Source organism: Danio aesculapii, chromosome 17 (genome assembly GCF_903798145.1).
Source record: "Danio aesculapii chromosome 17, fDanAes4.1, whole genome shotgun sequence".
NCBI classification, from domain to species: domain Eukaryota; kingdom Metazoa; phylum Chordata; class Actinopteri; order Cypriniformes; family Danionidae; genus Danio; species Danio aesculapii.
Genome location: NC_079451.1, coordinates 15,697,426 through 15,711,862, shown reverse-complemented (window position 1 = coordinate 15,711,862; position 14,437 = coordinate 15,697,426). Strand labels below are relative to the sequence as shown.

The 14,437-nt window shown below is 37.7% G+C and overlaps 1 protein-coding gene across 2 annotated transcripts in view; it reads right to left on the bottom strand.

The window, feature by feature from the left end:
* myo6b (myosin VIb) overlaps positions 1–14,437 on the bottom strand; it is a 149,522-nt gene that overhangs the window by 16,054 nt on the left and 119,031 nt on the right. The window contains exons 29-31 of one of the 2 annotated variants that reach the window (XM_056476720.1): positions 14,011–14,046; positions 2,529–2,632; positions 32–163 (exon numbers count right to left, since the gene is read on the bottom strand). In XM_056476720.1, the coding sequence (XP_056332695.1) occupies positions 32–163; positions 2,529–2,632; positions 14,011–14,046 (272 nt within the window). The remainder of the gene's footprint in view (positions 1–31; positions 164–2,528; positions 2,633–14,010; positions 14,047–14,437) is intronic. The other variant, XM_056476719.1, reaches the window with a different exon arrangement.

The window sequence follows — 14,437 nt, the reverse complement described above, 5'->3', positions numbered from 1 at the left end:
TGTTCTCTTGGGGAAATGGGTCATTGCTTACCGTAGTCGGTGACCGATTTGGGAGCCCTCATCTCTGTGTCTGTATTTCGCTTCTTGTTCTTTGATTTCCAGGCATGGTAGACCTTCAGACGACGGTGAAATTCTTCTCGGCAAGCTGCCAACAATTCTATATCTATAAGAGTGAGAGTTCACATAGTCAGTACAGCATGGTCAAACACACTGAGCCCAGTTTCATATTACGATTCATTTTATGTGCTCAGATTCATGCTGAACATTAACAAGGTAAACTGTTTCAAAGTTTATTTATTTTATTTTTCTCTTTTTAGCTTATCATTGCTTTGGTTTTAAGGTCTAGTAACTTGCAGTTTTATTAAACAGGAAACTAATTTTATACACAAAATGAGACAATGATTCATTGATTTATTCATTCAGAGTCTGTAAGTTACAGTTGCAATCAGAATTATTAAACCCCCTGAATTATTAGCATCCTGTTTATTTTTTTCCCCAATTTCTGTTTACCAAAGAGAAGATTTTTTCAACACATTTCTAAACAAAATAGTTTTAATAACTCATTTCTAATAACTGATTTATTTTATCTTTGCCATGATGACAGTACATAATATTTTACTAGATATCTTTCAAGACACTTCTATACAGCTTAAAGGGACATTTAAACTAACAGTTAACTAGGCAGGTTAGGGTAATTAGGCAAGTAATTGTATAATGATGGTTTGTTCTGTAGACTATTATAAAATTGCTTAAAGGGGCTAATAATTTTTACCTTATTTTTTTTTATTAAAAAATGCTTTTATTCTAAGCTAAATAAAGCATATAAGACGTTCTCCAGAAGAAAAAAAATATTATCAGACATACTGTGAACATTTCTTTGCTCTGTTAAACATCATTTGGGAAATATTTAAAAGAAAAAAAGGGGGTTTAATAATTTAGATTTCAACTGTATCATGTACTTCAGATTGTAACAGCCAATCTACTTTGTAGTTAACTTAAATGTAAAGCCTTCACTTCAAATGACTTAATTCACTATTACTGTAAGTAAAACCAACAAAGAGAGAGTAAAATATACTGAAACAAAATATTGCAAAGTAAACTTCAAATTACTTCAAATTAAGTTAAAATGTATCATTCATTTTAAAGGTCCAGTGAAGCGCTTTAAATATGCACTTTTGTTTGATGTTTGAAGTAATCCCAACCGAAATATGAAGAGAGGGTGGGACATAGTGTAGCCCCTCCCTATTAAAAATAAAGGTGGTCTCACACTAGGCTATCTGAACCGTGCCTGGGTGCATTTCCCAGTTGGAAGAGCTGTGCCAAAGCGATGTTTGGTTGGGCTTAGGTGCGGTGTGCTTGTAGTGTGAGTGCAAAGAACGCCTTAGCCCAAACCGAATTCACAACATCACTTTTAAGGGACTGTTTAAAATCATGATTAATTTAATTTATTAATCATTCTTACTTTTCAATGAACGCAAACTGATATAGTTTATTAAAGATACAAACTTCTTGCACAATTACTTTTATGAAATTTAAGACAGTCAAAAGTGTTTGGCAAAATATTTGACTGCGTGTCACTGCATCCCAAATGACTAAAAATAATACAAAATGATATAACTAAAGCAATTTCCACTGTGCTGAGCGAGAGCGATTCTCTTCCTGTTAAATTAATGAATCACATCAACAATGACTTAAGCGTGGTCAAGCTCCAGGCAAAATACAGTGTGCAAGGACAATCGGGCTTCAGCACGGTTCAAGTCAACTGTACCTAGTGTGAGTACACCCTAAAGCTAATAGCATTTTGTTTTTATCACAGCTCTGTCATTGAGAGTGGTTGAGCTCAACTGCAAAGGGGGCAGGGCATACCATTGATCCATTTAGGTAAAAGTGAAAAAGTACAAGCTTTACTTGTTTATATTAGTTTTATATCTTCCAAACACAAATTTTGTCAGTTTTGGTGCGCACTAGTTTATAGATATCTTAAAAGCTAATATTACTGATACTAACATCTAAAAATCTTTCTTTTAACTTTACTGGACCTTTAAAGTGTATAAAGTAAAATTCAATGTGAACTTTTATGTGTTCTTCACAAGAACAGTCTGAGCATCTGATTTTGTATTCTTCAGAAGAATTCAAACAACACAAAAGCAACTAAATTATGACTTATTTTAGCGTAAACTATTCCTTCGAGTCTAAACACCTAAAAATTAAACCAACATGACAGAGCAGAAAGTCGGTGGAGCAAAAAAAAAATCAAGTGAAGTCTCAATTAGCAGAGAAGACAAATAAACAAAGAGACTTGCAAATAAAAAGGAAGAATATATCACTAATTCATTTTTTAAAAAATAATGGACTGAGAGCAGGCTTCAAAACCAGTCCCTCCAAAAAAAAAAGCTGTATTTCCCCCATCTCCCACATAACGCATGTTAGTCCCCCATCTCCAAAATGACATGCTTTTTTTTTGCCAAGAGCGGCTTGAGGTCAGCAGGAAGTTCTGGGATCAGATTGAGAAGACTGATTGCTCTTACCACAGGAGGTGTTGATGGCGTCTCGCAGCTCAGCGTACTTCCACTTGCTCAGGTCGTACTTCTTCACCCCAGCTGCCACCTTGTTGGCCTGCACCTGCGCACCCCTGAGATTGCAGAGTGGAGGAACAATTTGGAGTTTTTCTTAGCTTCATATTTCTCCACAGGCAAAGGCCCTGATGCATCTATTAAGCTCCCGTTACCAGCTGCTAAACGTTCCCTAGGCCACAGCACAATCAGACAATTAATTGGCCTTCTGCTTACGTAGAGATACATTCTCTCTGAAACTTGTAATGACATGGAAATAGCACGGATCATGCCAAATTAACACCTCACTGAGCAAATTAGATGCAGCCTTGGCAACACTGAGGTTGCAACACTGAGGGTGGTTAATGGCGGTTAACGATGGTTCATGCTAAGCGATAGAGAGGCACACATGTGAGCTCTGTAAGGGTTTCTGCAGGTGGAGCAGGATCACATTAAGCCAGGAGTCCCACAATAAGCCAATCCGATGAGGGATTGTATTTTTACTGAAGCCTTTAGGGCAATGGGCAAAACATCAGAATCCTGGAGCTCCGATTCTAATCCTGATGGCATTATCCTCATTTGACTGTGCAAAACTTGTTGTGGATGCATGGAAAAGTGTTTTGGGTGGCTGTGTTCTTAGAGGTTATCTATGCAATTTTTCGTTGTCTGTTAAAGGGAGAAGAGAAGTTTGAAATACTTGAGCAGCAGCTTGAGTAGGAAACATCTCAATGCAAACCCCACTGCTAAAAGCACCATATTTACATATGTGGCACAGGTTTTCATTTCAATATCAAATTAAAATGACAGCTGTGAGAAGTCTGCTCCTCAATGAAAACGAGTAGAAGTTTGCATAGGTTCTGCAATGTGGCAGTCTAGGATTGTGAAATAAACCATGTTTATTTTTAAGATGGCAGTCAGCCATTGGGCAGCGTCAGGCTGTCGATGAGTGTCTGTCAGGCTAGTTTGACAACTCGCCGGGCTGACTTCTTAAGCCTCATTTCAACTGAGAGTGAGCAACATTTGGTGAACTCCGTCTATGCGAGCGGCAGTGACCGTTGGTGATCAGGTGGGCGGGTCTAATATAAAACCGGGTGGGTGGGTCTTAAGTTTAGTCTCTGTCATTGGTGAAAGAGAGTGCTCAGGGGTGTGTTTCTGAAAACCATCGTTAGCCAACTAAGGTCGTAAGTTCTGTCATTACAAACATAGTTGATTTGGTATTTCTCAAATCTGTCGCTCGAACAAACATTCGCAAACTGCATCTCAAACTTGTACGCTTTCATGAATGAACCGCCAACTTATCCAGCATATGTTTTGCACAACGGATGCCCTTCCAGCCGCAACCCATCTCTGGAAACATCCATCCACACTCATTCATACTCATACACTACAGACAATTTAGCCTACCCAATTCACCTGTACCACATGTCTTTGGACTGTGGGGGAAACCGGAGCACCCAGAGGAAACCCACACGAATGCAGGGAGAACAAGCAAACTCCACACAGAAACGCCAACCGAGGCTCGAACCAGCAACCTTCTTGCTATGAGGCGACAACACAACCTACTGTGCCACTGTGTTGCCCTTATGCAGATATCATAATGTCAAATTTAAGACTTTTTAAGACCTTTTTAGGACCATTAAGCATTAAATTTAAGACCTATATTACAATATCAAAAACACACATACACATAAAGAGAAAATGCAAATTCACAAAATTAGTGGTAAAATAAATGTATTCAAATTGAACAGAACTGAAGACAGGTTAGATGCACCATTGAACTACAGAAAAAGCAAACATCTTAAGACTGATTTATACTTTTGCCTGGCGCTGCATCGCGCACCTCACGAAACGGAGGAGGCTTTTATACTTGACACGTTCGCCATTGAGATATTCTTTGAAACGACAGTGGCCGGTCAAAAGAAACAGACAGTAAAATCAGACGGATAAAGAGAGAAGAAGAAAGTTTCCGAAACTACAGTAGTTCATATCATTAATATCATTGAAGATTTTTAAACTAATTGTTTTTTATTATTTTTATAATTTATTATAGTGATTATAAAGATTTTTATAGCCATTTAAGATTTTATAAATTAAACTTTGCTGTATCACTTGCTTTTGTTCATGTTTCGGACAGTTCTACCTATTAAAGTTAAATATTAATGGCAACAAAACATGGGTTGCTGTACAATTATATTTCTTAATATGGCAAGAATAAAAGCAAAAAAAAAAAAAAAATAAGTACACTTACTAAAACTGGTCTTAGCTGGTCAGGCTGGAAAATGACCAGCTAAAACCAGCTAAACCAGCCTAGCTAGGCTGGGAGCCCAGCCAAGATCAGCTATGTCCAGCTTAAACCAGGCTGGTCAAGTTGGTTTTAGCTGGGTTTAGCTGGTCATTTTCCAGCCTGACCAGCTAAGACCAAGCTGGAAATGGCTGGAAACTAGCCTGGAAATGGCCAAAACCCCTCTAAAACCAGGCTGGTCAACCAGCTAAAACCAGCCAACCAGCCTAGGCTGGTTTAAGCTGGATTTTTCAGCAGGGGATCGACTGAATGGATTAAAAAATTGTTAAGTTCAACTGTTTAACTCTAGGGGACTTAAAAATGGGTCTGTTACCAAAAAAGGTGGAGTTTGAAGTACTGTATTTAAGAGGTTGCTGGCTTGTTGCTGGGTGGTAGCTCAGGTATATACTCTTATAGTGTGCTTCACATGATTATTTACAGTGTTTCTTGGGAGCAATGTTTTGTTGTAGCATTGCGAAGTATATGTTGGGATTTTCTGAAATTAAGGTCAATCGATTATTGTAAACCTATAGTATGTTTGCTTTTACACAATTTGAATAGAATTTCTCCTACATCCTTACCCTCAAGTATAATGTTATGAGGAATAATAATGACGCTATAATAAGCAGCACTTTTATAACCTTAAGAGAGACTTTTGTTTGATTAGGTGACTTCAGTAAGCTTCCCATTCCCAACCTACTTAAGATGTGCAATCTCCCGAGCCAAAGCATTTCGACAGAAGACAATTATTCCAGTACCCGAGGCCAAGAATTAAACTCATGAAATGATGATGTCACTCTACAGCCTTAAAGCCAGCGTCCTCATATTAAAGCAGTGACAGGAGTCTCAGAAGAGACTGAGGGCTGTCAGCGCGAGCGGTGAGTGTGTGTCTGGGAGGAGCTCTTGCATGGCTGAACATGGTGACGCTGGATGTAGGGACACTCTGTCGACTCTGACAGCTGTGAAGAGCAAAGCTGCTTAACGGAGACCCTGTGAGAGAAGTCACTGAACCAGCAACCCTGCTGATTAACCCACTCATACAGGTGTAAGTGGAGTGCTAGCACAAACACACACAGCAACAGAAGAGAAATGTCAAGTGTGGTGCTGGAGAGGTTACTTATCATTCACGGCAGCTCAGCCTCAGCGTTTTAAAAAGTACATTAAAAACTAACTACTTTAAAGTTTTCTTTTACACTTTAGCCACACTTATAATGTATCATTATCGAGTTATATGTAACATCAAGCCAAGTGGCATTTATTTTAAAGACCGCAAGTACATTTTCCAAGCTGAATATTAAAAATCTAAGTTTAGATGATTAGAAAAGTAAATTACTTTATCACAAAAAAGTTTAGAGTACACTCACTGGCCACTTTATTAGGTACACCCTACAAGTACTGCTGTCTTAATCTTCCGTGGCATGGATTCAACAAAGTACTGAAAATATTCCTCAGAGATTTTGGTCCATATTGACATGATAGCATCACGCAGTTGCTGCAGAATTGTCAGCTGCACGTCCATGATGCGAATCTCCCGTTCCACCACATCCCAAAGGTGCTGTACTGGATTGAGATCTGGTGATCGTGGATTCGCGCTTTATGCCATGGAGAGTTATCCTGCTTGAAGTAGCTATTAGAAGATGGGTACACTGTAGTCATAAAAAGATGGACGTGGTCAGCAACGATACTCAGGTAGGCTGTGGCGTTGACACAATGCTTAGTTGGTTCTAATGGGCCCAAAGTGTGCCAAGAAAATATCCCCCACACCCTTACACCACCACCAGCAGCCTGAACCGTTGATACAACACAGGATGGATCTAAGCTTACATGTTGTTGACGCCAAATTCTGACCCTACCATTCGAATGTCGCAGCAGAAATCGAGACTTATCAGACCAGGCAACATTTTTCCAATCTTTTGTTGTTCAATTTTGGTGAGCCTGTGTGAATTGTAGCCTCAGTTTCCTGTTCTTAGCTGACAGGAGTGGCACGTGATGCGGTCTTCTGCTGCTGTAGCGCATCCGCCTCAAACGTTCGATGTGTTGTGCATTCAGAAATGCTCTTCTACGAGTGGTTATTTAAGTTACTGTGACCACAGCGGGTTGTCCAAGGGGCTAGCCACTCTCCCTGGGCTTGCAGTCTGGGCTCCTGAGGGCTCCTTGCCTTCCACCTACAGGTCCTCTGACCCCTGTCCCTTTCAATCAGCAGGAACCAGTCTGGTCATTCTCCTCTGACCTTTTACATCAATAAGGCATTTGCACCCACAGAACTGCTGCTCACTGGACATTTTGTCTTTTTCGGACCAGGCTAGAGACGGTTGTGCGTGAAATTCCCAGTAGATTAGCAGCTTCTGAAATACTCAGACCAGCCCATCTGACACCAACAACCATGCCACTTTCAAAATCACTTAAATCATCTATCTCTCCATTCTGATGCTCAGTTTGAACTGCAGCAGATCGTCTTGACTATGTCTACATGCCTAAATGCATTGAGTTTCTGCCATTTGATTGGCTGATTAGAAATTTGTGTTATCGAGCAGTTGGACAGGTGTACCTAATAAAGTGGCCAGTGAGTGTATCAACACCAAAAATATTTCTAATGCTATACAATATTTATATTTTTATAATAAATATATTTCTACTGCATTTGTGTTGCATAAATAACAAGTCAAGGACATTATGAGAGTCAAAATAAACTTATACAGGCAAAACTAAAATAAAATGTGTGGCTTCTGATCATACAATGAAACTATTGATCTGGTAAGAAAATGAACAAAATGCACAACAATAATTCCACAGCCCAGATAAGTAGTTTCATGACAGCTTTTTTCATGGCAACTTCCAAAGTTCTATGAAAATTTGTTAAAAGTCAATCTGAGACATCACATGCAAAGATAATATTTCTTTTAATACAAGTTGATGAATCTACACTGTAAAAAAGATATGCAAATTCGCAGTTTTGTGAATCATGTTTTAATTTTAAATTTCTCCCTTTTTATTTATGCTTTTGCATTGTACTTCCAACAAATTTTAACCTTGAAAAGTTAAAAAAGTGACTTTTATTAACATTTTTTATAGATTAAAATGATGTATTGTCTGGGTTTGTGTTGTATATTATGGTACAATAACCTTGTAATAAACTGCCAGAACATTTTTTGTTATTTTACAGACTTATTTCTCTATATATTATTTCTTATACATTATATTATTTCAAACTACTAAAATGTCAATAAAAGTCACTTTGTTAACCTGTACAGTTGACTTTTTAAAATCAAAATTTGACAGAGCAAAGATCAAGGTCCCATAATGCAATTCACAACCATAAATAAACAGAAAACACTTGTAAATCACAAAATAAGCAAACTTTTACAGTGTAGGTTCAGCACACGGAAGTACTATTTTAATTAACATTTCAACATATACTTTAGTACATGTCCTCCATCTTTGCTTTGAACAAAAAAGCATCAGTTTTTAAATTTAGTAAATTTATTGCAGTAAATATTGCTCATTTTCTTATACAGATTGATCATTTAGCATTTCTACTGTAATGATTTTTGGACTCTCAGTAGATGTTTACAGGCATTGTACAGTGCATCCGGAAAGTATTAATAGCTTTTCACTTTTTCTACATTTTTTATCTTACAGCCTTATTCCAAAATGAATTAAATTCATTTATTTCCTCAAAATTTTACACACAATACCCCATAATGACAATGTGAAAAAATTTATTTTTTTAATTGTTGCAAATTTATTAAAAATAAAAAAGCTGAGAAATCACATGTACAAAATTATTCACAGGCTTTGCCGTGAAGCTTTAAATTGAAGTCAGGTACATTCTGTTTCCACTGATCATTCTTAAGATGTTTCAGCAGCTTAATTGGATTTCACCTGTGGTAAATTCAGTTGATTGGACATGATTTGAAAAGGCATACACCTGTCTATATAAGGTCCCAGGGTTGACAGTGCATGTCAAAGCACAAACCAAGCATGAAGACAAAGGAATAGTCTGTTGACCTCCGAGACAGGATTGACTTGAGGCACAAGGCTGGGGAAGGTTACAGAAAAGTTTCTGCTGCTCTGAAAGTTCTAATGAGCACAGTGGCCTCCATCATTCATAAGTGGAAGATGTTTGGAACCACCAGGACTCTTCCTAGATCTGGTTAGCCATCTAAGCTGAGTGATCAGGGGAGAAGGGCCTTAGTCAGGGAGGTGATCAATAACCCGATGGTCACTCTGTCTGAGCTCCAACATTCTTCTTTGGAGAGAGGAGAACCTTACAGAAGAACAACCATCTGTGCAGCAATCCACCAATCAGGCCTGTATAGTAGAGTGGCCAGAAGAAAGCCACTCCCCACCTGGAATTTGCCAAAAGGCTTCTGAAGACCTCTCAGACCATAAGAAACTAAATTCCCCTGTCTGATGAGACTAAAATTGAACTCTTTAGAAATAATGCCAGGCGTTACGTTTGGAAAAAACCAGGCACCGCTCATCACCAGGCTAATACCATCCCTACAATGAAGCATGGTGGTGGCAGCATCATGCTGTGGGGTTTTTCAGCAGCAGGAACTGGGAGACGAGTCAGGATAGAGGGAAAGATTAATGCAGCAATGTACAGAGACATCCTGAATGAAAACCTCCTTCAGAGTGCTCTTGACCTCAGACTGGGGTGACGGTTCATATTCCAGCAGGACAATGACCCAAAGCACACCACCAAAATATCAATGGGGTGGCTTCAAAACAACTCAGTGAATGTCCTTGAGTAGCCCAGCCAGAGTCCAGATCTAAATCCTATTAAACATCTCTGGAGTGATCTGACAATGGCTGTACACCATTGCTTCCCATTCAACCTGATAGAGCTTGAGAGGTACTGCAAAGAGGAATGGTCAAAAATTCCCAAAGACAGGTGTGCCAAGCTTGTGGCATCATATTTAAAAAGACTTGAGGCTATAATTGCTGCCAAAGGTGCATCAACAAAGTATTGAGCAAAGGCTGTGAATACTTCTGTACATGTGATGTTTCAGGTTTTTTATTTTTAATAAATTTACAACAATTTCAAAAAAATCTTTTTTCACATTGTCATTATGGGGTATTGTGTATAGAATTTTGAGGAAATAAATGAATTTAATCCATTTTGGAATAAGGCTGTAACATAAAAAAAGTGGGAAAAGTGAAGCGCTATGAATACTTTCCGGATGCACTGTCACAAAGGACATTTAATCTAAAAATCTTCTAATACTGTGGGGGGAAAAAGCCACCTACATCTTGAACATCCTAAAGGTGAGTAAATTTAACTGCACTTTTTCAGTTTTGAGCACACTCTACCTTTAGGCAGCCTTTCAAGTCTTTTCAAACCTTGATAAGTAAATAAAAGAACCTGAGACAATGTTACCATAATTTGTTTCCAATTGCCAGTTGGTTTGACATTTTTACAAAGTTAAAAATTAAATACTTTAGTAATTTAGTTGGATATGTACTACTACTTTGGATAATTACTCCACAGCACTGCTAAACTGCCATATGGGACACTTCCTAAGTGATGTGTGGAGAAGACCCAACAGACTGATGGTTATTTTATTGTGACAGATTTCCTTCTGCTATGATCTAATTGAAACTGATGACTCCATATGACAGCACTAGAAGAATCATAAACACACTGCAACAAAACTCTATTTCCCCTTTAAAGCAACATTTTTCAGTCAACACTAAAAAGTCAAGATTTCCTGTTTGAGCACCATCATCCAGAGCTGAAAACGTTCACGCTGAGAGCTAGCAAACAATTCTCACAAGCAGGTGAAGACTGCAGTGCTTGTTTGTTAAAACAGATATACACATTGCGTATCCAAAAAAACAAAAACGTCACACACTCCTTTAGCTTTTCATCATAACACGTATTTGCCATTACATTGTTTCACTATTTTTCTGCAATGTCACTTTTTTCCCGTCCAGATTATTTTTTCAACAAAATTTTGTATTGATGATGGCTGAGTTAGAACGCAGTCTTTCACCAGCACATCCCAAAGATTCTCAATAGGGTTACGATCTGGACTCTGTGGTGGCCAATCCATGTGTAAAAATGATATTTCATGCTCCCTGAAATGCTCTTTTGCAATTTGAGCCCTAAAAACCCTAGTATTGTCTTCTTGGAATATGCCTGTGCCATCAGGAAAGAAAAAAATCCATTGATAGAATACCCTGGTCATTCAGTATAATATATTCGGGTAGTCAGCTGACTTCAATCTTTGGGCACATAACATTGCTGAGAATAAACCTGACCAACTTCTGTATCCAAAGATCACACTAATGACCTCACAGGCTTGTATGGTAGGCACTAGACATGATGGGTGCATCTTCATCACTTCATCCACCTCTCTTCTTACCCTGAAGCAATCATCACTCTGGAACAGGGTAAATCTTATCCGATCACATGACCCTTTTCAATGGCTCCAGAGTCCAATCCTTGTGTTTGCTAGTAAATAGAAGCCTTTTTTTTCAATTAGCCTCACTGGAAACTGGTTTCCTTAAGGCTACACAGCTGTTTTGTCTCAATCCTGTGAGTTCCCTTCACATTGTGTGTAGGGAAATGCTCATACTTTCACAATTAAACATAGCCGTGAGTTCTACTGTTGTATTTTTTATGATTTTATTTCACTATACGTACAAGTGATCAGCCATCTCTATCATTCAGGTTTTCTTTCTGACCACATTTCCTCATCAAAGATGATGGCTCCCATTATCTTTGCATTGCACAGGTCTTAACCCAATTGTGATTCACTTCAGTAATCTCCATAGATGTTTTCTTTGCTTGATGCAAGCCAATAATTTGACCCTACTGAAACAGATTAACATCTTTTCCATGATCCAGGATGTATCTTCTGACATTCCAAGCTGCTCTCTGCATCACTTAGGGTTAAATAACTTGTTAGCAGCTGAAACACAATCATCCATGTAGGGGTGGGCCGATAAACGATATTATATCAAATCATGATAAAATTTATGTCAATAACAATGATTCGATTTGAACGTTTTTACTCTATCTGAACATTTTTCAGCCAATCACACAGCAGAAATGGCCCCCGAAAATGTATCAGGCCAAGTTTTATGCCATTTAATAATTTTCAAATTTATGTGTCTTCAGTCATTGTTGCGGTACTCGTTTAAATCTGGAAGCATTAACAACGTATATCGAAATATATATTGTTTTCGTTCAATATAAAAAATAATTATTGAGATTGCATTTGTTGCCATATCGCCCAACCCTACAGATGGGGCCAATAAAAATGGGCGTTTTTACCGCAGCTCGCCTTATTTCGTTCAGTCGCCGCAGCATTCCATCCAAACTCTGTTTGGAATTAAAATAAATTTGCTGTGCTTCACAGAACATTCACCAGGTAGCACATTGAACAACAAACTCCACTGTACAGAATACATCATAACATTGTTCTAAAATATGCAGGTTAACATTTTTACCATTATTTTGATCATGTATTTATTTTATATTTGAGATAGATAAACTTTAAGATATATATATATACTTTATATATAACAGGATAACTTTTATCCTGTCTCTCCAAAACTTAATTCAAAACTTACTATTATAAATAATAAAAAAATTAAAGCACACAGTCGTCAGATTGAGCTTGTAGTCAACTTGCAGCTACTACAGAGTCTGTAAATCTGTGACTTATCTCTGTGTTTCTCAGCATACAGTACTGTACGTGCCTCTCGTTTTTCGCGGCCACTCCATACACGTGCTGGATGGCGATCAAACGGACAGTGCTCCGCTGTCATGAACAGAGGTGGTCACTACACGAATCATGCCAGTCAGTCACAGGTAGTTAAAATTAAATTCCATTTAAAATAAAACCCAGATACACTCCTAATCTATATTAAGTATTGTTATGTCTTTGGTTTTATTTATACAATTTACTTCAGTATGTCAATAAAAGTAGGCCTATACTAAGGTACAGATCTATTTTAAATACTATAGAAAGTGATTCCAGCATAAAAGTAGAATGAAAAATAAATATTATGTTAATCTGCCATATTTTATGGAACAAATGATTCTGGGAAAATACTAGATTTTTTACTGAGAACAGACTGTTGTCTTAGTTTGTGTCACAAAGATGAATTTCCTGACTCATATCCAAACGCGCCTTTAATCATTTTACATATGATTAGGCTATAAAAAAAGTTAATAACAAAGTAAAGTAAAATACTAACAAAGTTTTATTTCAAAGCTTTCAATATATATATATATATGTTATTTTCGCTGAGGTTCAGTTCATTTCCATGAAGCGCTCCTGTTTCGAATTTATTACTTCATCAGACAAAATGATAAGTTATACATGTAGTAATTATCTAAAAGGAGGCTCTTTCCTATTTGCTTAGTTAAATCCAGGTGGTGATTTAGTTGTTTTGGACGGGCAGTGCATATGATATATATAACTTCGACATATATTGTGCAGCAACTTAAGCAAATGGAAATTTGGATTCCGTTTGAGATCTTATACACACACAGAGAAAGGATATATGGCTGAGATGGAAAAACTCTGGTAACAGACTCCTTTAAAAACTCACAAAGGCTTGTTCTTGTTTTTAAGGATGTTTTTTTCAATGAGGATAGTTTGATGATTCTTTGCTGGTTTGAAGATAAGAGACCATTCTCAGATCTCTAGATATGACATGGATCCTTCTTTCCATAGGCATTTATGTGAATTTTGTGCTCATCATTCAAGCTAAATAAATGAATAAATCTATTAGAAAGTAAATTTGTCCACAAATGTCATTCAAAAGCCTCACAGTCGATCATTCATGTAACACAAAAAAGCTATGCCAATGTTTAATATTTATGCTATTAGTCATTTGTTCAAAGTCTGATCAAAAACCCAAACCCTACCCCCCTGCAGCTTTCTGTCCTTTCTTCATTGGTTGGCAAAACCCCCAAATCTACAAACATAACCACATGCTAGGTCTCTATTTAATCCAAGAGTTAATTCATGTATGAAGTATTTAGGTTAATATGAAACCTAAGAATTAGCCCATTGTTTACTTTGACTTTCTATGGGTAATCCGCTATATCTAGGTTGTGATGAGATTAGGGGAACAGGACGTGACTGTGGGTGAGTGTGGTTAGATTGAGTGAAGTGGGAAAAATGGGTAAAAAGGTCTCTTAATAGGTCTTACATCTCCGTGAAGAACCAAACACCTGTGGTAGCATCTCTAAAATGGAGATGAAGCACAAACAAGAGGTTTTGGATGACAACACGCTCCTCTTAGCACCTGGTTAGCATGTGTAATAAACAGTAGAACAACCTTTTATTTTATTATACACAAAGTAGGAACAGGCAACACTTCTTTGTCCGCTTCCATTAACTAAATGAAATATGACTCCCGAGTGCTGCACCGCAGGCGTCTCGTGTTTCTGTTTACCTGCTTTTGTAGGCGCACCAGTTGGCCACAGTAAAAATGATTCATGGCATTTATGTAACGCTGTCTGGCAGTACCTTGTTCTTTGTTTGTTGTTCTGTCGCCGCTCGAGACCATACGGGCTCTTTTCAGATGGAAATCTCCATATAAAAAATATCTGTGATTTATGTGTGTTTTGTGAATG